Source organism: Natrix helvetica (genome assembly GCF_964273705.1).
Source record: "Natrix helvetica genome assembly, chromosome: 1".
Classification (NCBI taxonomy): Eukaryota; Metazoa; Chordata; class Lepidosauria; order Squamata; family Natricidae; genus Natrix; species Natrix helvetica.
The window spans coordinates 105,340,303-105,364,961 of NC_138548.1; the positions used below are offsets into that span (position 1 = coordinate 105,340,303).

General features: G+C 39.5%; 1 protein-coding gene across 2 annotated transcripts; it reads right to left on the minus strand.

The window, feature by feature from the left end:
- Nucleotides 1-42: 42 nt before the first annotated feature.
- On the minus strand, nt 43-13,530 carry CYP2R1 (cytochrome P450 family 2 subfamily R member 1). 2 transcript variants are annotated; one of them, XM_081938324.1, is made up of 6 exons: nt 13,268-13,354; nt 12,646-12,706; nt 11,020-11,161; nt 8,462-9,094; nt 5,479-5,808; nt 43-3,538 (listed from the first exon to the last, which is right to left on the minus strand). In XM_081938324.1, the coding sequence occupies exons 3-6, from the start codon at nt 11,024-11,026 to the stop codon at nt 3,360-3,362; spliced, it is 1,149 nt and encodes a 382-aa protein (XP_081794450.1). In that variant the 5' UTR covers nt 11,027-11,161; nt 12,646-12,706; nt 13,268-13,354; the 3' UTR covers nt 43-3,359. The 2 variants fall into 2 exon arrangements, with proteins under 2 accessions (XP_081794450.1, XP_081794449.1); XM_081938323.1 differs by lacking the exon at nt 12,646-12,706 and having other exon boundaries at nt 13,272-13,530.
- Between the last annotated feature and the right edge of the window lie 11,129 nt (nt 13,531-24,659).

Here is a 24,659-nt window from a genome sequence, read left to right on the forward strand (position 1 = left end):
TTTTCTTTTCTATCTCTTGTAAATCCTGCAGTCTGTCTTGTCTTACTTTTCCTTATATCATTTTTTGTAAAGCCCAGTTATCCATTCCCTTCCTCTCTAAATCCCAAAGCCCTTTAAATGCATACAAAGGAATACAATGCCTTTGATTTGTACTTGCCAACAACTATTATAATAAATATCTGTGTGTGTATCCTTTGATCATGGCTGCATTCCAAAGTAACACCAACACCGTCTGTGAAATTACTCAGGCGGAATCCTTCCTTTATGCTTACTAGCTATTGCCTTGAATGAACCAAACTTCAAAAGTTACTATTGAGATATGAATATAAAATCTAAGGGAAAAAAAGACAAAAGTCACATACTGTACATGCTTTGTGAACTAATTCCATTATAATTTTATTTTGTTTATTTACAACATTCAAAACCCTGGGTGGCTAACCATCAAAAGTTAAGACAGCCTAATAACCGTATTAAAACTAAATACATTACAAAAACCTGGCACCAAGTCAAACGTCTAATGTGCAGTCAGCTCATCTTATTTGGTTGTTTGGGAGGAAATAATTTTTTCCATTTTCTGAAAGAGAGATGCCTGGTGGGCTGTTGGGAGAATGTTCGTGTAAGACAATATTATGAAGGAATGGGATAAGAAAGAAGACATGTTTTGTCACTGGAAGCTCTCGTTTGCTTCTTCTCTTTTTGGAAAAACCCTTGGCAAGTTAGAAGTGCCATTTTCTCACTTCAGGGAAAGAGCTACTAGTAGAAACGATACTATAGCATAACTGTTTCAACTGAAAAACCAGCATTTCTTTTCCTCAGTTCCAGTATCTTTGCTTTATATTATAAATGAATATTACATATCAGGTGAACAGAGAAAATTAAATTCTAATACTTCATATAATGTGGATATAGGCTGTTTTGCACATATACTAAAAATTTAATACTTTTCCCCAAATTTTCTTCTTTCACTTTTTCTTTTCTTTTCAGGTAAAACACAAGCAATAATAAAACCATACGCATATGCTTTAATGGTATTTCAGTCGGTCATTAAATTTGTAGACATAAGATTTTTTTCTACAATTTATTGCTTCATTTATTTTACAAAAAGTGAATTAAATATATTAATAGTGATATATTTAGAATATAATCTCATAAGAGATTACTCTTCCTTCTAACACTCCTTTATATGTATTTAATAAATACTCCATATAAAATTCATCTTTCTTTCTGAACATTACTGTCATTCTAATTTTAACAGTTATCTAGTATGATAGTATTTTTAATAGGAGAGTATCAATGTAAAAAAAAAATGCTAGGCATACAAGATATGATACCAATAAAGATTATTTGTAGCTCGTGGTTGACATAAGGGGTCCTTGGTGCTTTCTGAGCTTATTGTTTTCTTGCAGAGGTTCATTACCCAAACTAGGTAAGATCATATCTTCCCTGTTAGTAAGGAGTGGGCTTTGCTCTCAATTTATATTCTAGTGTTTTGCCATGTCATTGTTTATGAAGGTTCTCAATCATTCAGGTCAGGGTTATTCCAAAGGTTCTTTTTCAAGAGGCAACTGGGCTTTCCTTGTTTTTCCTTGAACATGTTTCACTTCTCATCCAAGAAGCTGAAGAACTGAAGAAGGAAAAACAAAGGAAGTCCAGTTTGTAAAGAATTACCGCTGGCGGGCCTCCCATGGAACAGCCGAATAAGAGAATTCACACAGAGTTCTTGGGATGGAAGCGCACAGGTCTATCCCTGCACGTCCTTTTTATTGGTTTCAATAGGGTGGGTGGATACACATTCATAAACAAGAGAACTACGTAAGAAAAGATACAATTTCATGTATGGAAAACTTCACATGTACATATATCATTGGTTAGACAGTCAGAGATATCACAGTGACAGTAAGGGATGGAATGTTTATCTATGAGCCCCTTTTTATGGCGGCCATAAATAAGATGTTATCTTCGAGAAATTCCTTAATGCCCTTGTTTACCTCACACTCAGAAGTGTGAGACTCCATGGCACCAAATAAATCAAATAATCCAACATAAATCAGAAGATTTGCAACACCAGTTGCCTCTTGAAAAAGAACCTGTCAGTGTTAGTGGGGGTGGCCTTGATGGCGCTTTGATTGGCCTGTTTACTGTTAGCTTTGTAATACCCCAATCAAGGAACTGCCAAAGAAGCTAACAGTAAACAGGTCAATCAAAGAACTACCCAGGCTACCCCCAATAATGCTGACAGGGCACTATAACATAAAATTAGAGCAAGCCCCATTCCCTACCAGCACTGATTTGTCTGGCTGAGGACGCAACCACTCCGAGAGCAGCCAAATTAGCTGATCTTTGGGTGATGAAGTAACAATATGACAAGACTGGAAGGTTTAGAAAGATATTGTCAGGCCTGAAAGCCATCTTTTGCATTGGGCCTTCAGGCCAGCCACAAATAATGCTGTGGGAAATTGGGAGGGGGATTATATGGAGAATGGGAGATATATAGTCTAAATAACATTTCTTTCTCAGAGTCAAGGACACCTTGCCCTGCAGCTGCGATGGTGTGACTGGGAGGCATCTCCAGTTTTGATGGTGCCTGATTGGACCATGTGATGGACATGTGGGTGTTGGGCAGGGAGTTGGACTTTCATTTGGGTGGGGAAAACCTGGAAGCTTTCAGATTCGGGTTTTCCCAGATGTGCCAATATGACATCTCTAATAAAATGGAACTTTGAGAAAACTCAAGCCTCGGAGTATCCTTTCGTTAGGGGTGCTACTTGGAATCCTGACATTAACCCAAATCATGGGAGGGGGGAATGACAGGTATTAGATGTTTTCAGTTTTTGTAATGGAATGTGTGGATGACCTTAAGGGACAAGTGAAAGAGATGCTGCCTAAGAAACAATCAGACGGGAGAGAGTGGAGCCTCCAAGAGGTTAATGGTAAGAGAAAGAAATGTAGGAAGAATGCACCCTAATTGATTAGATGATTAAAAGTGGTACCAGGAAATTTGTATCTTCAGACTTGCAAGATTCTGTTAACGTACCTTACAATAAAGTAAATTTAGCTCATCTAGTCATGTTTGGGTTACTCAGGATTTCCAATGGGGCCCAACTTTCCATGAAAGGTAGTAGAAATAACCCTTTACCTGACTTGAATAGTTAAATTAGATCAAACTAGATTAAATTAGATTTTACCCCATTTCTCACTTCAATTTTTTTTAAACTCCTTTTTTTTCTATTTAGCTTCTCAGAAAGCTTGTTCATGACTTTTTCTTAACAGTAAGTCAGAAACCAGTTCATTCCAGGCAAAAGAATGGAATCTGTATGTAACATCATTTCCCTATGCCTCTGTGGCCGTCATGGTAATATTTAATATCGTCTCTCTGCACAAATGAGATATGGATGAGGTTGCAATGTCATGCCAAATTTTGGCTTAAGGTTTGGAACCAAAGCACTAGGAAAATGTAGATGAAATCTTTGAAGTAATGCTGTAAAAAATAAAAACATTTCCATTCTGGCCAGCTGCTCTCCTAAACAGTGTCTTCGTCCTGAAAGGGAGGAATGGGAAGACAGAGAAAGTTGTTTTTTTAAAAAAAACAAGAACTACATATGAAATAAAGCAAAATATAGAAGCCCGTTTTTAAAAAAACCAATCAGATTGATAATGAATCAATCTATGCCGCATACAGTATGTATTTACAGGTTGAATCTATGTATATTTATGGATTACTCTACATTAAAAATAGGAGATCAATAAAAGCATGTTTTTGAGTAAATAATTATTGATTTTTAAATTATGTATAACTTAAAATTATATATTCCTTATTCTTAGAAAACAGAATGAATTTTCATTGATATGCTTCTCAGCTACTAATTTTGGAAATGCTTTCTAAAGATGAAATTAAAAACTAATATAATTTATTTTATATTGTATCTTATTTCAGCAAGTCATTGATAATTCACTATGAAGATAAACCATTAGTAAAACTTTAAAAGTTTTACACAGGAATTTCAGCAGTCCTTGTAGATTGTGATAAGGAAATTGGTACATATTGCATCTTTGGAGGGAATGCACCATTTGTTTAATGTTTGGTTCAATGTTTTTTCCCCATAATAAATCCAGCTAATGTTTTACCAATCACACAAACATGTAACATTAAGAAAGCAATTCAATTGTTAATTGACAGTTTCTTATCATAAAATTCTTGGAGGTTAAAATATAGCTCATTCAAAAAGAGATGTTTGAAACATGATACGACTAAAAAACTGAAAAAACAGCTTCTTTGAAAAATTGTAAGTGATTACCATTTGTTATATATACCGTATTAACAAACAAATCTCCCCAGGGAGATAAGTTTTACCTATACAAATTCATTCTGGATAAGAATCCTAAATATTAATTTTTAAAATATTTGTATTTCTTTTCATGGTCACACACATACAAACACACGGAAAAACTTTGAAAAATATTTTCAAAGTGTTTATTCTTTTTCCTTTGCTTTTAACGCTGTCTAAAGCTTATTGTTCTTTTTAACTGTTTCTAACTCAGCAACACCACACCTGCCACAATACTCCACAAGATTTCCTGTAACAGCTAGTCAAGGAGAAGTAATGGGGGGGAAAAAATCTGAGGAGGAAGGTAAAATATGAAATGGTAGGAAAAGTCATTCTTCTTAGACTACCTCGTCAATTTATCTGTCTTCAGTTTAATCCTTGACACACATTTCTCCCCTTTTCACACAAAAAGCCCTTTAAAAGGTAAAAATTAAACCTACTCATTATTAAAAGGAAACCTATGAAAAAAGATTGCAAAGGTATTTGTCACCACTGTGGTGGGGGTGGGTTGGAAATATCTGAGGGTTTAAAATTCTGGCTTTTCATTGCTTTATACCACCAAGAGTCATTATGTGTGAACTGGGCGGATACATAAATCTGTTTAGTAATAAATAACTATACTGAAATCTTCTGCACAATTCTTAAGCTGAGGGCGGGGGAAGAGATATAAGAAACCATTAGGCAGCCAGTCACCTATGAGAAACTCCATTATTTTCACCTTTGCATTGTGTATCTGAGTTCAAATAAAAACAATGATAATACCATGAAATGTTTACCAGTGAAGATTTCATTGTTTTCTTGCATTGCAAAGATAAAAATAAAATCCCACTCAAATCAAGCTTGACTCTTGGTGACTTCAAGCAGATGTTATAGCAATAAGTAGGGTTTTTTTTTCAACTTCTCAGCCCAACTTTCATTTCTGGAATATCCTTATGATCTTCCATCTGCTTCTACTAAGCAGATCCTACTTCATTTTTCAGTTAGGCACCGCCACCACCTGTGTGTTAGTATCCTGATTTTTCAGATTAATAATAAACACTGCCCTTTTACACAAAGTTATTAAAGCAGAATATGTAAAGCATTTTACTGTTACATATTATATCACATTCATTATCTATTTACTCATCAGATTTACACATTTTTTTATGCTTACCTAGTGAAAAAGGAATAAATGCTTCTTTCTTGACAAACTGTCCTGAGTTGTCCAAAAATCTTTCAGGACAAAACATTTCAGGGTTATTCCAGTATTTTTCATCAAAATGTACAGAATAAAGATTTGTGATTACAGTAGTGCCTTGGGGGATAGAGTAACCACGGACAACTGTATCCTTAGAAGTTGCATGAAAAATGCCTAATGGAACTATATTACAGAACCTTAAAATTTCATGTAGCACTGCCTCCGTATATGGCATTTTACACTTATCTTCTAGGCATGCTGTTTTGTTGGGACCAATGACTAAGTCAATTTCTTTATGCACTTGTCCTGTTAAAAGAAAAAGCTTTTAGATTGTATGTAAGCATCTACATGACACGTACACCATAACATTTGTACTTACGTATGAAATTTCAATGTAAGATTAACAAAGGGGTGTGTTTTTAGATTGTCATTTGAACATTTGTGGACTATACAGAACTGTATGATTGCTGTTTCTGTTACTTCTAAAGTTATCTTCCCCCCTTTCTATTCAGGTATGTATATAAACTCTATGTAGATTATATAATCAACCTCGAGGGGTTGCGGTGGCTCAGGTGGTAAGACACTGGGTCTGCTCGCTGCTAAGGTCAACAGCTCAGCAGTTCGATTCCCGTGAGCGAATAAACCACGGAGGGACAAGAAAGGAGTCTTCCCCAACTGCCTACTGGCTAAGGTTGACAGTTGGCAGTTCAATTCCTGTTTGCGAATAAACCGCAGAGGACAAGAAAGGAACCTTTCCCGATTGCCTACCAGCATTCAGGCATCCCACGGTTAAAGATAACACTGCCCGAAAAAATTCCTTTCACAGAGGCAGCAACCTACCTCGGAGATCCCTGGGTAACACGTGATTTTTCCACAGGACTCTAAGGAAAAAAAGTCTCTGTTGGGCCTTTCCAATCCCAGAGACGTGTTGTTTTTCCAGGTGAGATCTTGACTAATAAGCACTCCCAAGAATTTAAAAGAGGAAACCCTCTCTACACAGCCCTTCTTGATATACAATGGGGCAGGCTCCTCTCTTTTTAGAGGAAAAAAGGTGCATCTTATAGTCCAAAAAAATACGGTATGTATGTATGTATTAGTGACGTGCAGTCAGGTGAGGCAAGTGAGGCACAGCCTCACCACTCTCATCATGAAAAAAAAAGTAAAAGGAAAAAGCTGAGCTAGTTACTGCCTCACCGTAGATGACTCTGCTTAACTGTTAAAAAAAGCTGGAAAAGGTACGTGTGGGTTGGAGGGAGGGGGAGGAATTCAAAGTTCATCCTCCTGGTGCTGTGCAGGGCTTTGGGCAAAGGCTGGAGGGAAGGACCCTGGCTCGCTTGTGCTCTCCCTCCCCAAGAGTAGTTTGATTGTAGGCAGAGCCACGTTGTGGGGCCGGTATGTGTGCTACAGCATGGCTCTTTGCCTGGCTTCCTGCCTCCTCCTGTGGTCTCCTCACTGGTGCTCTCCCTCCCCAAGTGTAGTGACTTCCTCCCCAGGCCCCCATTCATTTCTCTCTCTCACACACACAGCTGGATAAAACTATATAAAAATCTAGCCCAGCTTCACTGATTACAAGTTTGAAAAGGCAACATGGCTCCACCTGCAATCAAACTACACTTGGGGAGGGAGAGCACAAGCGAGCACTGAGGAGACCACAGGAGGAGGCAGGAAGCCAGGCAAAGAGCCATGCTGTAGTACACACACTTCCCCCCAGCCTCTTTCTTTTGGAAGGCTCAGATCGGCTTCTCTGCCTTTCCTCTCACCCCAGCCTGCCAGCAGGAGGTGAGTGGGTGGGCTTTATTGTGTTCCAGGCATTTCCCACCCAGACAGCAGGCTGCATTTGCAATGGTGGAGGTGTTTGGTAAAGGCAGCAGGGGAATGGGGGGGATGGCAGAGGAGCTGCTTTCAAGCCACTGGAAAAGATATCCAATCCAACTTTTGTGTGTGGGGGGGTTTGTTTGAGAGTGAGTGAGAGAGGGAAGGGGTAGGAGAGATAATCCAATCCAATTTGTGTATGTGTGTGTGTGTGTGTGCGTGTGTGTGTGTGTTTGAGAGAGGGGGTGGAAGGGAGAGAGGGAGGAAGGAGGGGAAGGAGAAGAAAAAGAAAAAGAAAGGAGCAGCAAAGGAGAAAAACAAATGCTGTCGCTTTAAATTGGAACTGATCATGCCTGGCTGTGGAATTCTGGGAGTTGAAGTCCACAAGTCTAAAAATATTTGAAACCCAGCACTGTGTCAGTGCCTCACCAGTCATAAACCTCACCGCACGTCACTGGTATGTATGTATGTCAGGTTCAGTATACAAGGCCATTAATTTATGTCAAATAATATTAATTGCAATTTATTCTCCAAAATAATAGTAAGGTAAGGTAAAGGTTCCCCCCGCACATATGTGCTAGTTGTTCCCGACTCTAGGGGGCGGTGCTCATCTCCATTTCAAAGCTGAAGAGCCAGCGCAGTCCAAAGACGTCTCTGTGGTCATGTGACCGGCATGACTAAACGCCGAAAGCGCACAGAACACTATTACCTTCCCACCAAAGGTCCCTATTTTTCTATTTGTATTTTTTACGTGCTTTCAAACTGCTAGGTTGACTGAAGCTGGGGCAAGTAACGGGAACTCAGTCTGTTACGCGCAGGGATTTGAACTGCCAAACTTTCTGATTGACAAACTCAGCGTCTTAGCCACTGAGCCACCGCATGCCTAAAATACCAGTAGGAACTGATTAATAGTGGCCAAAGAAGCCCAATTTTCTCATCAAAATAACCTCACCAGTGCAATAATTTGACAGGTCACTGTTTTAATATATCATCCAAATTTCAGTAATTTTAGGGAAACTCCCCCAAATCTTTAAGCTGAATGTGGGCTACAGTGTTATAAATTGTATTAAAAGATGTAGTAGAAAAATGATGTTCTTAGTCATCATTCCATGCAAACCTCTCATCATAACAACTGCATATTACTTACCTTGAATATTAGGATAAAGAGCCATGAACAAGACTGCCCATCGTAGAACATTTGTTGTAGTTTCTGTTCCAGCAATTATAAGTTCTCCAACTGAAAAAATTAAATTTTCCATTGAAAATACAGATTCGGGATCATTTTTATTCTTATCCATTTCATCTAAATATACATCTACAAAATGCCGAGGTGCTTGAGGCTTCCTGTTCTGCGAGAAGCGCTGAATAAGGTGTAGTAAAAAAGTATAGACTTCAGCAGCATTTCTAAACAGTTGTTGATGTTTTCCAAAGGGCAAGTTTCCAATCCATGGGAAAGCATTGTATAAAAATACCGAAGCGCTGGCAGCCAATTCAATATTTTCACTGAATATTTCCATCATATGTTGAAATTCAGTGTCTTCGTAGGTAAATCGTTCTCCAAAAATAATTAAGTTACTAATGTTTGAAACGGCATTTGTTATCAAGTACTTTAGATCAAAAGCTTTGCCTTTGTAAGTATCAATGGCATCAAGAAAAATAACCGATTCTTCTGCTATTTTGCTTTCAAAGGACTTTTGGCAATATCCAAAATTTCGAAAGCTAGTTACTGCTAATTTGCGATGCTCTGTCCAACCTCTGCCATATCTTGCATTCAGCAAACCTGAAACATGCAACATATTTATTTTATTTAACTCATAATTAACTCGTAATTCATAATTATTTGTTATAATTTTATTTTATTATCATCTATTACCTTTCTTTATCTTTTCAGACAGAATTTGTTTTTGCCAAAAATAGTAAACTACTAACTATTGGGAACATAATTTCTATGTTTTGATTCATTAAGTGCACAAATCATATTATTCTACTCAACGACTCAATTTTTTGTATCTATCTTTATATCTACAAGAAGGTCTCTGAGTATAGGAGAATAGGCATCTTTAAGCAGTTACCCTAACAAATTTATCATAAAGTCCCCCCCCCCCCAAAAGGACATTTTCATTGAAGAAATCTATTTCATTAAATAATTATCTTAAACTATGTCTACAAGGTAGTCCTATTTTTTAAAAATGAAAAAGCTATACAGGATCATATGGAAAAATGAATGCACCTGAAACAACAATTGTAAACAATTAATATACAGGAGGACAACAGTATTAGAATCATGCATTACCATAATTCAGTGATGCCAGCCAATTACATGGCATCTTTTAAAAAGAGAAAAAGTAGATTCTACTTGAGGACTAATTAGAGAAGAGTTTCTACACTAATGTTTTTATGTAACCATATAGTGAGATGCCACATATACTACAGAAACAGAATGCAGTTTTGGTCATAGTATCAGAAACACCTAGCCTGAAGAGTCTGTTTTGTTATTCATTTTCTGAAAAGACTATGTGTTTGCTTGCCTTAACTTTGCTTCTTCCTATGAATCCACAACCTACCCAATCTGCTAGTCACCCTTTTGGGCTGGCCCAACTTATACAACTTTGTGACTTGTATATGACTCTAATTTCCTGCCATTTGTTCTCAATATCTTTGTTCCTCTTTTTTTTCGCTTCATGATCATCAATTTGTTGCCTTTTGATGTACTGTTAAAGACTGTGGCTTTTTGTTTTTTGTGGTTTGACTTCTGGTATCTCTGTCCTTTGGGCTATTTTGGCTTAGGAATCCATAGAGGTTTTCCATTTAATCCCAACAACCCAAAGGTTTAAGGTGTAAAGACTTCAGAAGGATTGACAATATGTGTTTAGCTTGAAAGTTTGCTTACTTTCTAAGCACATCCTGGTTATTCTTGGGTGCCAAGTTTTCATTGTCCACCTATCTTCATTCTCTACCTATCCACAGGATTTTAACTTTTAGTGTTACAGTTTTATCAAAAGTATGTGAGTTCGGTTTCATATTATCTAGCTAATTTTTCTTTTATTTAATATACTGGTATCTTATGAAGTTTGGAGAATCATAGGTCAAAGAGAAGTGGGATGCAACACAAGTACAGTGGAACATCCGGTCACGACCATAATCCGTTCCAGGACTTTGGTCAGTACTTGATTTGGCCGTGGCTGGAAGCAAGTCTGATTGCGCATGCGCACAAACACAAAAAGGCGCAGAATGGGAAATCGCTGCAGCAGACAAAATCACTGCAGCTGTGTTTGAACACCACCCAAGGATGTGTTCATGAACAGAGTGAAACATTTAGCGGATTTTTTTTGGCCGGCACCCGATTTGGTCGTGGTCAGAAGCATTCGTGACTTGAAGTTCCACTGTATGCACATGTTCCACAGATATGTATGGATTGCTATGGAATCATATTTGGGACAGACTCTTGTTCGGCATATCTGGACCTATTTGAGACTCAAGTCAAGATTCAGCTTCACTGGCCTGGGAACTCCAACTGCAGCAACTTCAACTTGCACTGCTTGTAAGCCTTTGGTCTAATTTGGCATCTCAAATCAGGGTGAAAACAAAATATATTCAAGACTGGGGTTTTTTCAAAATAAAAGATAAGATTATAGACAGAGTTCAAAACAATTCTGCTATACAATAAACTTTTATTTAAAAAATCACCGATGACAATAGACATACCTCCCATTTTGGTCAGCTTCTTGAACAAAGGTAGAGAAGGCCTATCTGAAAAAACTTCACCTTGCTGAACAAGGCATTCTTTTACTGCGTCATAGCCATTCAGTACAATAGCTGATATGCCTCCAAGATCGAGACTAAAAATCTTAAGAAATAAAAAAAAATTGCTTATAAAAGATATATTAACAAATATTCTCATTCATTTGTATTTTCCAAATTCCAGAGATAATCCGCTGATCTTCTTTGCCTAAGATTACTATCACCATACAAACACAGGGACACTACACACAATGAGCTTCCTGTTTGTTTTTACCTTCCAGTAAAAAGTTATTTTGACTTTTTCTCCTCCTCAGAACTCTGTATCCAAGCTTTCAACTGGTTGCTTAAAATGTTCATTCAAAGCATAAGCAGAGAAGAAAAGCTGTTTGACCCTTATTACATACTTTAACTTGTAACTGATTTTCTTTTAAAAAACCTAGAAAACTCGGCAGCTGACACTTTTAACTTTATACTCAGGGCCGGATTTAGATGAAAAGAGGCCCTAGGCTATTCCACTTATGGGGTCCTTTCACCTCCCATTTTTAAGTTTGTAAATTACATGAGAGATAATAAAATACATCATTACTGTGATATATATTAATATATTAAATGAAACATGTTGTAATTGGTACTAACCTCAAAAGGCGAGAATCAAATGATCGTGTACGCAATCCTAAAATAAGAATCTTTTTTAATAACATTAACACGTGTTTCATATTAGCGAAGTAACACGAATATAACCGAACGTCGGGATATCAATAGGTCTGTTCGTTTGTCTGTTCCAATCTACACCAATTTGCACTTTATTTATGCAAGAACAAACCAGAGCTTAGTAGCATAAGGTACGTCAATATTTGCCATAGCAATCAGTGAACGTATGAACTATACTTTGGTGTAATCTAGTATATACAAACAAACAGACCCAATGAGCCGAACGCATTGATCTTAACCAATACATTTTTATGTTTGTTTATTAGTCATATCTGTAGAATTTCTCCTTATTTGGTTCAGTGTTTTAGTGTTAACTGTTTTTAGAATAGTGTAATTTTAATTTTGCTAACAATTTGAATGTAGGCCCCTCTTGATCTTGAGGCCCTAGGCTGAAGCCTAGTTAGCCTATAGGAAAATCCGGCCCTGTTTATACTGGACAAATTGGTTTGGAGGACAAGTTATTGAAACAAGTGGTCGGTCTATAAGTGCTCTGTTTTATTACTGAAATACTACACAAAGCAAACCATAGTCTATTAAGTCTCTCACGTTGAGTACAGGCAGTCCTTGACTTACAACAGTTCATTTAGTGACCATTCAAAGTTACAACGGTACAAAAAAGTGACTTATGACCATTTTTCACACTTACGACTGTTGCAGCATCCCCATGGTCACATGATTTACATTTAGATGCTTGACAACTGATTCATATTTATGATCGTTGCAGTGTCCCGGGGTCATCTGATCACCTATTGTGACCTTCGGAAAGCAAAGTCAATGGGGAAGTCAGATTCACTTAACCACCGTGTTATTAAATTAACAATTGCAGTGATTCACTTAACAAATGGGGCAAGAAAAGTCGTAAAACGGGGCAAAACTCACTTAACCAATTTCTCACTTAGCAACATAAATTCTGGATTCAATTGTGACCAAAAGTCGAGGACTGTCTGTATAATGAATCAAAGTACAAAGAAATTACATTCTGGCATGTGTGTACCAATAATTACAAAATGACATATTCAGAATTATATCCTGCTGAACCAACAAGTTAATTATATATAGACTGTACAGTGTACTACTGAAATTCCCTCTGCCCCTCGCCACCCCCAGTTAAAGAGTCATAAAAATGTCCCAAAGATCACGGACATAATAGCCTACGCTTGTTTTCTTTCCTTTTTTTTTTTTTTTCATTTTAAGCTTCTTGCAACAACTGCTTTCAGCTTCTTTGCCCTGGGATAATAAGAAGCAAGAAGCAACAATTTCGATAAAGATCAGTAGCCCGATTTCTCCATAGAATGATGCAAACCGAAACCGGGCATCCTCCGATACGCTGCAAAACAACTCCCATCAGTCATTATCAGCAAAGTCAAAAGTTAAGCAGGGATGGGAGTTGTCGTCCAAACCTATGCGGCGTGCAGCTGAACGGAGAAAGCATGAAAAGGCTGCGATGCGAGTGGCGAACAAGCCGACGGCTGGCTTTTGGTCTGCCACGGTCCCTCCGAACCTACTTGCCCGTACAGCTGACTTTGTCTCTTCATGTAGACGTGAGGCTGCTCCGCGGCCAGGGAATGGATACTGCCGATGAGAGGGAGCCCCGCCGGACCAGGCGGAAAGCCTGCGGGTCTCTTCTGCTTCAGCAGCTGCCTCACCACCAGCGCCAGCACGAGGAAGAGAAGAGTCGCGCCGGTAACTAAACCCACCAGCAGCCCCTCGGACCACATTCCTCCCTCCCGGCCCCTCCCAGGCCAGTGGCTAATTGTCAACACAATTAGTCCAACCTCAGAACGCCCTAGTTGCTTTCTCCCTCCTTTTTTATAGGAGGTCGGAACTGCTTGTCACGCCATTGGCGAGTCGGATTGGTCGGTTCTTCTCACCCAGTGGCGCTGCTTTCCCGCTTCCTTCTCGGCGTCTACCCGTGGAATTTCATCAATTTCATCAAGCTGGGACATCTTAGCCACGTGTTGCACGGAGTGAAGGTCCCTCCAAGCCAATGCCAAGGCTACGCACCTTCTGTCCCGCCCCCTTTTTTGAGACAGGCTTTTCCAATAAACAAAGCGGTTTATGTAACAATACGGCGTTGCTGAGAATCTCTTTAAATAGGCTGGAGAACGCTTTAGATTACAACGTATCCAAGCCAGAAGTAGAGGATGCGTCTTCTCGACACTCGGTTTGAAATACCCTATGACTATCATTAAGTGTTTTACCTTATGATTCTTGGCAAATGTATCTTGTTTTTGTATGTACGCTGAGACCATATGCACCAATGACAAATTCCTTGTGTGTCCAGTCACATTTGGCCAATGAAGAATTCTACTCTATTCTATTCGTCTTGAAATCTAGAGAGTTCCCAACAGTTTTACTTATTTGGGCTTTTGACCACTCTTTCTGAAGTCTCTTTCTCAAGGGTCCAGAAGAAAATGTGAAGAAAGAGCTTTAGGCAGCTAATAGTGGGATCCGTTTATGGTTGTGTGTCTAATTTAATTGTAGTTCTTTTTCTTTTGTGAGTTTGAAGTGGATACAAATAAATGAGGCCGTGGGAATAAATGTCTGCCCCACTTTCAAGAAACCATTTTAAATGGCACCATGCTTTTTTTTTAAAAAAAAAATCCGTTTCATCTTTCAAACCTTTTCTTTTGGGGGATGTTAATTGCACAGCCTTGGAACAGGCTACCCTTTTCAAGTATTTGTATTTATTAGTTTGTCAAACATGTACAAGATAGCAGGTATAAATATAAACATGGATATGAGCAGAAGAAATGAATACAAATAGATGGGGACAGTAGGACAGACAGGTCAGTTCAGCCATAAAACACCTTATGAAATGTACACATAATAGAATATGTTTCATCTATTCTATGGGCAAACATGGAAAATTCTGGTGTGAATTAAACAGGCTAATATTTAATTGTAATGGGAACAGCTTAATGGCATCCAAATATGTTTTATTTAAAATATTAACGCATGCTGATATCATCTGGAATATTTGGTTTTAGTTTAATATAAAAGAGGGGGGTTGTTTTTACCTATTACTGAAAGAATTATGGAACTGCCACTGCAAATCTTTATAGAATATTGTCCTTTGCTCATTCTTTTTTTTTATTTTCTTTTGCTTTGAAAAATTACTGAAAGGGATTTTGGGTGGAAAGATAAGCTATTCAGTTGTGCTCTTTAGATATTCAGGGATCATTTCCCCCCTCCCGCCCCAACCATTAGCTATTGACATGCTACTGTTTATTTTTTCTAAAATAGGTTTGAGTTGAACAGTTACCAATCTATAAACTAGTCTTTTGACCAAGATTAAAGCAGTACTTGGTGCTGCAGATGTATTTTTGTAGAAAGCCAGTTGGCTGAAAAGCAAGAAATTGTGAGATCTAGTCTTGTCTAAGGTATGAAAGATGGCTAGGTAACTTTGGACCAATCACTCAGTGACATCAGGTTTGGCCAACAAACTAGTTAGTCACTTCCAGTTAAAAAGCAGACCCTGCTAGGAAGAGAAAAACAATTACTATTCTTCCATCAAGATTCTCCTATAGAGTATAGACAAGGCATGAGTAACCTTTTGATGGCCTTAACATGGGGGTGGGAAGTGGACAACATTGGATTTAGCAATGGTACAAAATAGGTGATGATACAAATAGGTGATGATACAAAAAATGGTATAAGATGCTCATGATCCATGGCATAATATTTCTGTTTTTGTTTTTAAAAAAATATCTTTGATTCTTTTTTTTTGACATTATTCTTGATTTGATTCAGAGATCATGACTGTAAAATAGATAATTATTTGACATGGTACTGGTATCAGACAATTCTTGAAACATCACCAGTGGCAGCTACCAATTTGATGGGATATTTAGGCAATATTTTCCCAATCAAGAGAAAACTTTGCAGAAATATTCTATCAAATTAGTGGTTTTTTTAATCAAATGTCTCTCATGGGAGGCTATGCCTTGAAAGCTGCCCTCAGAATGTATTCATCGTACAAGCATGTGTTTTAATTTTACCACTTCACACAAAAGAAGGGATTAAGGAATATAAATATTCTAAACCTGTGATGGTGAGTCTATGGCACGGGTGGCAGAGGTGGCATGCAGAGCCTCTCTGCTGGCACAAGCACCTTTGTCGCAGGTCAGATCTCCGTGGCATTTCTTTCATGAGCTTCTGTTTCCCTGCAAATGACGAAACAGAAGCTCACAAAAGAAAAATCACTACCGCTGTTGTTGGGATGCCTTGTCTCCCACTGGCCAGCTGATCTTCGGGTCTCTGCTGCACATGCGTACATGTCCGTGCATGCACAGGCACATGTCCATGCATGTGCATGTTCACGCATGTGCATGTTTGCGAATGTCCGTGCATGAAAACGGCCACACAATCACACTTCGAGCGTGCACACCTTTCAGCTTGGGCATGCATGCGCACAGTTTGGGCACTCGGTGTTTAAAAGGTTCGCCATCACTGTTCTAAACTATGGAAGTGCCTTGAGACAGGAACAAAGGTGTCTTTTTTAAAAAAAAAAAGTTCTGACATGCCTTCCTGAAAAAGACCCATAGTTCAGAGTTGAATCTGGTGACAAGGAAGAGCTCGGCATTTAACTGGTGTTGAACTCAGAGAGAAATTAATAGAAGGAAAGAGTCAGGAGAGCAGAAGGAAATAATCAAAGGAGCATCAGTCAAAAGGAAATTTTTAAAAAGGGTAAAAGCAAAGGAAAGGGGAAAAAAAGTTAAAGAAAAGAATGATAGTTAAAACATTCTGAAGCAAGTTTAGAAAAGTCTGCAAACATTTTTAGCCAGAATGACATAAACCCATTAATTTGGGAAGGGGGTACATTAATTAGGTGAAGAAAATTGAGGTTGTAAATGTTTGGAAAGAAAACAGGACTTAGGCCCAAGGGACTGAGCAGTAAGGTGTCATGGCATTAGTCGCTTTGGTAGACTATCTTGTATGGTCCTTGATGGGGGACCATGCCTTTCCTGTCCTATTAGTTCTCTTGACAGTTTTTGATACTATACACCAGGAGTGTCAAACTCGCACTGTCATGGCATTGTCATGTGACATATCATGACTTTTCCCCCCTTTGATAAATCGGGCATGGGTGTGGCCAGCGTATAACTTATCTGGCCTACGAGCCATGAGTTTGACAGCCCTGCTATATAGACCATAGCTGTGACATTCCCAGAAGACGACCTCATTAATTTACAAGCCTCGAGACAAAGTTCAAAAGAAATCCAATCATTTATTAGGATCAACAATCTGGCATGGACTCCTGTGGAGCCAAAACTGCTTTCGCTTAATTACGTTTGAACTTTACCCCTGTATCCCCTCCCTTCTGTCCTGTGTCATAACTCATATTCTCCAACTAGGCTGTAGACATGAGATCCTACTCCGGCTGAAGGCATGCATGGAATTTCCCCTTCCATGCCAGCCTGATAATAGTCATGGCAACGCTTTAGAAGTTGACAAGCATCTTGTTGGACTGCCTAAAGAGATGCAGATGACACTTCTACATGAAAACTTCAGGCAAGGCTGGGAATTCCGTAGGAAGCTTGAATTGTATCTGGAGGCCTATCCAGAATCTAGATAGGGTTAAATTTAGTTAGGCTCAAGAAAAAGTGGAAATGCATTTCAGTAAATATTGCTCATTGAATTCCTCAGCTAAATTTCATAATTGGAAGGGAAGGAAAATGCCCAATTTCATGTGAAACAAAAAAAGGAAGGAAAATTACCCTCTGAAATGATTCATTGTATGTTTGTTTCATTTACTATTACTGCTTCGTAATGACTAATTATTACTCTGGAATTTCCCCTGCACTAATGATACTTTTTAGTAACTTGAGTGCTTGCTTACTGGATTTTAGTTGATCTAAATAGAAAATATTAACTTTTTATTATTTATGGATTTATTCCAATGGCCCAACATGAGGACAATCTGCAAGACCCGTTGGGATCAGACAGCATTAAAAAAGTAATAAATAAGCGGATAAAAGCATATGCATATTTATTCAGACACATTTTTTTTCCTGTTTAACATGATTGTTGCTGATGTGAGGTTTAATTTGGTGGAAGTTATCGTTTATTTTTTGTGTGTTTTTATCTTACAAGTTTTAATTAGGATTGTCATAGCTACCTTGAGCACTGTTCCTGGTGGAAACACAACATGACAACCAGGGGTGGGTTCCTGCCAGTTCTAACATCTTCTATAGAAGAGGTTCCACAAATCTACAGTGCTGTTTAGAACCGGTTCCAGCTCCCTCCCCCCACCCGTCCGCACATCATCAAGATGAAGAGCGAGAGGAGGAATTCTGGGAGTTGAAGTCCACAAGTCTTAAAGCTGTCAAGTTTGAACACCCCTGGGTTTTTTTTTCTAAAGGGTTAGGGGTGCAAGGGTCTTGTAACTTGACAGCTTTAAGACTTGCATGCTTCAAATGCCAGAGCATCTGAGCCAACATTTTGGTTGCTAAACAAGAGCGTTGTTAAGTGAGTTTCACCACATTTTACAAGTTGGCCACTCCTACCCGGTCACATGGCCAGCAAGCCACTCCCACAAAGCAGGCCACACCTACAGAAGAGGTTCTAAAAATTTTTGAAACCCACCACTGATGACAATGTAATGAATAATGAAATGTAACAGAAACTGCAGGACAGCCAACCCCCCCCCCCCCCAAAAAAAAAGCCTCTTCATAGCTATGCAAGTCACTGTTCCATATTGTGGTACACTATTTTGATTAAACATTTAAGAAATGTCATACACTATTTGCACATTGATGAAGAACTCCTGCTGAAGGGATTAAATCCCAAAGCAAAACTTTGATGAGTGTTCATTTTCTGTTTGAGTGCTTCCATAGCCACATACAGGTAGTCCTCGACTTACAGCAGGTCATTTAGTGACTGTTCAAAGGAACAATGTCACTGAAAAAAAGTGACTTATGGCTGTTTTTGACACTTATGACTGTTGCAGCATTCCCATGGTTACATGATCACAATTCATATGCTTAGCAACTAGTTCATATTTTGGGGCGGTTGTAGTGTTTGGGGAGCAAGTGATCACCTTTTGTGACCTCCTGACAAGCAAAGTCAATGAGGAAACTAGATTCACTTAACAACCATGTTACTAACTTAACAACTGCAATGATTCACTTAACAACTATGGCAAGAAAAGTCATAAAAAGAGGCAAAACTCACTTAACAAATGTTTCACTTAGCAACATACATTTTGGGTTCAATTGTGGTGGTAACTCGAGGTCTACCTGTACCAAGGTTGCATTTTGTTTTGAGATCTTTCTGTTCAAACTGCTAAGTTATTTTTGACTCCAAATCCCACAGTTGTGAATTAGTCTTCTGCCTGAGGATTCTGAAAGTTGCAGTCCCATCACATCTTGACTACACTGTGTTAAACTGCCATGCTTAGATGATTTAAGCTAATAAAGATATTACCTCAATATAGATTTTGTTTATAGATATATACTCTTTCGGATAATTTCAGGCATGCATTTAAGATTTACCCAAAGTTCCAAGTTGGCTGATTTCTCTGAATGGGAAGATAAATTTGGACTTTTCCCCTACTGGAAAAATCTGTTTCCCCTTATTCCCCAGTTTTTATTAAGATTTCTGGAGAAAGGAAACATTGCTTCCTGGAGAGAGAGACAGAGACAGAGACAGAGACAGAGAGAGAAAGAGAAAGAGAGAGACAGAGACAGAGAGAAACAGACAATGAGGAAGAAGGGGAGTGGGGGAGCGGGACAGAGGGAGGGGGAGGGAATGAGGAAGGGAGGGAGAGAGAGAGAGAGAGAGAATGAATTTCACTAACTCCTAATGTACATCAAAGGTCAAAGGGCCATGCACTTTTGCTCTGTGTGTGCATATATGCATACAGCTCAAAAACATTGATGTGGCTGCCTCTGTGAAGTAGAAGTGACATGGAAATGATTCTGCAGATACCAAGAACTCTTTAATATTCTCAGAGTTTTCAGCGATTCATAGAATTGGGACTGTTTTACATACAGTATTTCCTTTGTGTACTTGTCCAATCACTAAAGAGATAATTGCTTGCTGTATCAACAGGTTTCATCATCAAATTGGTTAACTAGAATCCTAACTAGGGAAGGAATCTGAGAATTTAACTTAAGTTTCCAAGTTACTTTTGGGTAAGTCGGTTCTATTAGTTTACTCAGTTGTAAGTTCTCCTTGGCTAAATGATCTTTCTCCATTGTAGGCTTAAACTAAAATCCTAAAATTAAAATTGAAATCCTAGGGCTAGGCTTACCTGAGGGCACATACTTCCTTGAAATATACTTCTAAATGGACATGTACAGGATTGCCCAATTGAGTAGCAAGAAACCAGAGGAACTTAATATCCAGACTACAAAGGGGGGAAAAAACTACATTAAAGAATATTTACAATTGTCCCAGCCATCTTGGCAAATGTGCTTAATCTGTCCAGAGAAATACAGTATGAAACACTCAAAAGTCACAGAGTGTCTCTTTTCTGTTAAAATGATTAGATGATGCCCTTACATCTTATCAATGGAACTAAAATAATCTCTTGCATTTCATTGCAGGGACTTTGCAATTTTCCTTAGTTTTGCACAATTGCATCTTGGTTTAATGCAGTGCTTCTCAATTATTTTCTGTCATGCCCCCCCTAGGAAGAAGAAAACATTTCGCGCCCCCCGCGCGACTGTAAATAGTATCATTTGTCTATAAAATTGTTATAAGTACACCTCTGCATAACACTGTATCCTTATTAACGTATAAGAGAATAAAAAAAGAAAGAAATGTGGATCAATTTACAACAAAGAATAGCTTTATTAACTGTAGCAGAAAAGATTTAAAGGAGCACAGGATTTAAAGGAACACAATATTAAAAAAAAACTTTAACCCGCAAAACAAAAATATATAAAATAATTTGAGCTGAGCCACCCTTTACGGAGCCTCACGCCCCCCCCCTGGGGGGCCCGCCCCACTATTTGAGAAGCACTGGTTTAATGAATGCTCCAGTTTCTTTCAGCATCAGGCTGACTAGTTATTATGAAATCTACCTGACTTTCTCTTCCCTTCCTGGCTCTCCTTTAATGATTTAATTATGAAGAGATGTAAACTCTTTCCAGGAGTCTAACCTTCCATGAAAGTTATCCCACTTTCTGGATTTACTGGAAATTCTTATTATCTATTCATTATTTATTTATATATTTATGCCCCACCTTCATTATTTTTTATAAATAACTCAAGGTGACAAACATACTTAATACTCCTTTCTCCTCCTATTTTCCCCACAACAATAACCCTGTGAGATGAATTGGGCTGAGAGAGAATGACTGGCTCAAAGTCACCGGGCCCGCTTTCATGCCTAAAGTGGGACTAGAACTCACAGTCTCCTGGTTTCTAGACTGGGGCCTTAACCATTAAATTGGTTCGCATATTAGATTATGAGTTACAGTCACTTCAATAGTGAGATGGGCAACATAAAAATTAAATAAATAAATATTATATTACAATACACAATATATAATAGTTTACCTATTAGATGATATCGATATAGGTATGGATATATAGATATATTAAATATATTGCATGTGCTGCTAGACACTTTCTGTAACACAAAGAAAACAAAATAGCATTGAGTCCTTTCCATTTGATGTCCTTTTAAATGAACAATCAACATTTGAAATTCTGTAGTATACCTGGACAGCTGCCATCTGACCAGATAAGCACTTCTATTCTGGACATTGATAAAATCATCGGGCAAGTGCTGTGACAATGTAAAAGATACTTCATTACTGATATATTACTATAGTGCTGGCAGGATCATTTCCTACACTGCGGTGAGTTTTGATCTAAGTTTCAGTGGCACTAGAACAGTTTAGGAGAGGAATATGACATATGGTTTTAAAAGTTCCTTAAATTCTACCATGACTATCCTGAGTTTCCATAAATTCACCTGCAAGAATATGCCACAAAAAATTAGCATCTCTCTATCTCTGTCTTTGTTTCTGCCTCTGCCTCTTCTCTCTCACACACAGTCTCTGTCTGTCTGTCTGTCTGTCCGTCCATCCATCCATCCACCCACCCACACCCACCCACCCACCCACCCATCTACCTACCTACCTATCATCCAGTTGTCATGCCATCCATCCATCCATCCATCCATCCATCCATCCATCCCTATCTATCTATCTATCTATCATCTATCTATCTATCTATCTATCTATCTATCTATCTATCTATCTATCTATCTATCTATCTATCTATCTATCTATCTATCTATCTATCATCTACCCACCCACCCACCCACCCACCTAGCTACCTACCTACCTACCTACCATCCACTTGTCGTATCATTCATCCATCCATCCATTCTCTTCGTCTGTCTATTCATCAAATGAATTCAGCTAAGGAATTCTCTTGCTCTCCTCCCACCCCCTGGTGGGCTTTTGCAACTTCAAGAAACACATTCGTCTGTGAAATATCTTAACTAGCTGCTTTCTTATTTGTGATTTTAAAAGCACAATCATGTTGCCTTTCTAGAAATTGCCCAGGTGAAAATACCTGGCTCTGCCTTACTGTTCCTCTCCGAACCTTTAGTATCGGTATTTGCTTGTTGAATGTATATTCCACGTTTCCTTCATCTACTCAGGGTAGCTTCCATTGGAGAAGCCCTTTGAGGGAAATTGGGCTGAGAGCAGCCCTACCTGGCCAACTACATCAGTGATTTAGTTGATTCCCAGTGATTTTCCCTGGATCTGTGACAACGGATTTTTGTAAATATGCGTCGTCTGATTTCATTTTAACCATTTAAAGCCTTAGCCGTACAGATGCACTCCGTCCTATGCATATTTATTCAAAGGTAACTTTGTTTAATCGGAACTGTTATTTATAATTCATTTAAATTTATTACAGGCGTCCAATTCCATTAGGCTCTTTGGGAGACTACGCCTCGGATTAGGCAGTGTGATTTTAGAAGCAACTTGTCTATGATCCAATGCAATTTACTTTCAAATATAGTGTATTGGCACTTGTCAAACGCAGTCGCAACTCGGCAAGTCAGAAGTTGCCAGAGAATTCCGGCTGCATCGAATGGGGTTTTTCCAGAGTAAATACGACTAAGGCATTGGAACCTAACGCGCAATGCCTGCTTGTTCCAAATTAAGTTCTATATGTTGAAGGAGGCAGGCTGCCAGGGCACTGGAGAACGGCAGAGCGCCTCGCCATTCCTCTCGCGGCGTGAAACCACTTAGCTAATTACTTCCCTTCCCTTGTTAGCTCAGCTGAGGCTCTGGCCGTTTCAGACGGGGCCAGATCCAGAAGCCCATCAAAGGAGTGCCTTCGAGCTGGCGGCATAAAACCCCTTCGCCTCTGCACTCAATTAAGGGGGAAAGAAAACAGGGCAGCGTTTTCCCTCCCCGAGGGAGCCTGCCCACCCAGTCCGCCTGTCGCTCGGGAAGCAGCCGTGGTGTGTGGGGTGTGTGTGTGTGTGGGGGACTATTAGAGGCATCTCTCCCATCTCCCATCTCCCGCCCTCTGGGCTGCTCACAGAAGATCCTCCAAAATCTTCCACCTTCCGGGGTTTCCCCACTTTGTAATGTGGCGGAGGGGGGGACCTGTATATGGTAGCATCTATGCGTTTTCCTTTTCCGACAAACCGAGCTGTGTGATAAAAGAAGTAGAAGTTAAGTTTTCGCTTAGGGCTCTAGACCCAAAGGTTTGTGTAGAAGCAAAGAACCTGCTGGGTTTATTTTCTTCCCGCCTGAGACCATTTTCTCTAAAGTCTACACCTCCTCGCCATCACCTGCCCGCTCCTCAGATTTCTCCTCTGTCCAGTGGAGCAGAGGAAGCCTGGCTGTAAGTCTTAGAAAGTGGCGGAGACTTTGACCCCGACTCTTGCCAGGGTAATTGTAAAAAACAAACAAACCATGACTCCAGCTAGCGAGCATCTTTTAATCTTGCACCAGCCACCCAATCTTCCTTCCAAGGGAACCGCCAATTTTCATGTTCTTGGCAAAGAAGAGAAGATGCCTCAACTCAGCTTCGTGTGTGTGTGTGTGTGTGTGTGTGTGTGTGTGTGTGTGAGAGAGAGAGAGAGAGAGAGAGAGAGAGAGAGAGAGAGAGAGAGAGAGAGAGAGAGAGAGAGAGAGAGAGAGAGAGAGAGAGAGAGAGAGAGAGAGAGAGAGAGAGAGAGAGAGAGAGAGAGAGAGAGAGAGAGAGAGAGAGAGAGAGAGAGAGAGAGAGAGAGAGAGAGAGAACAAGTCCTTGGGTTGGGCAGGCACAAACACCCGCTTACAGGCGAAACAGAGCGATTTCCGGAGTCAACACCTCTTATGGAAGCGCATACCTTCCCAAAGTTCTTCTACCTTTAATTAATATCCTTCAAAAAAAAATTTTTTTGTCCTGGCGGGAGCCCGAAGATACTCTTATGACCAGCGTGGATAGCAAATCCAAACATCCTGGATGGAGCAGGTGTCCGAGCGCCAGTCACGACTCGCAGCTGCTAGATAATGACTAAGAGCCCTTTAAAGAGTGATGGATTGGGCCCTTGTAGCTCTCCACGAGATGTTTTTCCACCTCCTCGGCGGATTTTCGCTCCGAATGCCAGGGACTTATCGAAGCAGCTGGAGACCTGCCGGATGGAACGCGACCACTTCAACTCAGGAACAGAAGAGAGGAAGGGAAGGGGAGGGCAGATCTGGGGGGCCGGCCGGAGGGCAGGGGAAGAACCTGCTCGGGACTCCTGTAGCAGAGACTCCAAGAGAGAGCGAGAGGAAGAGCGAGCGAGCAAACGCTGCTGCCTAGCCCAGCCTAGCCCAGCCCAGCCCCTGCCAATGCAATTCCCCATTAAGACAATCGATTCAGCCGTGGCGCTTGGCACCGAAAAGTGAATTACACTCAATCCCAGACATGCAGCC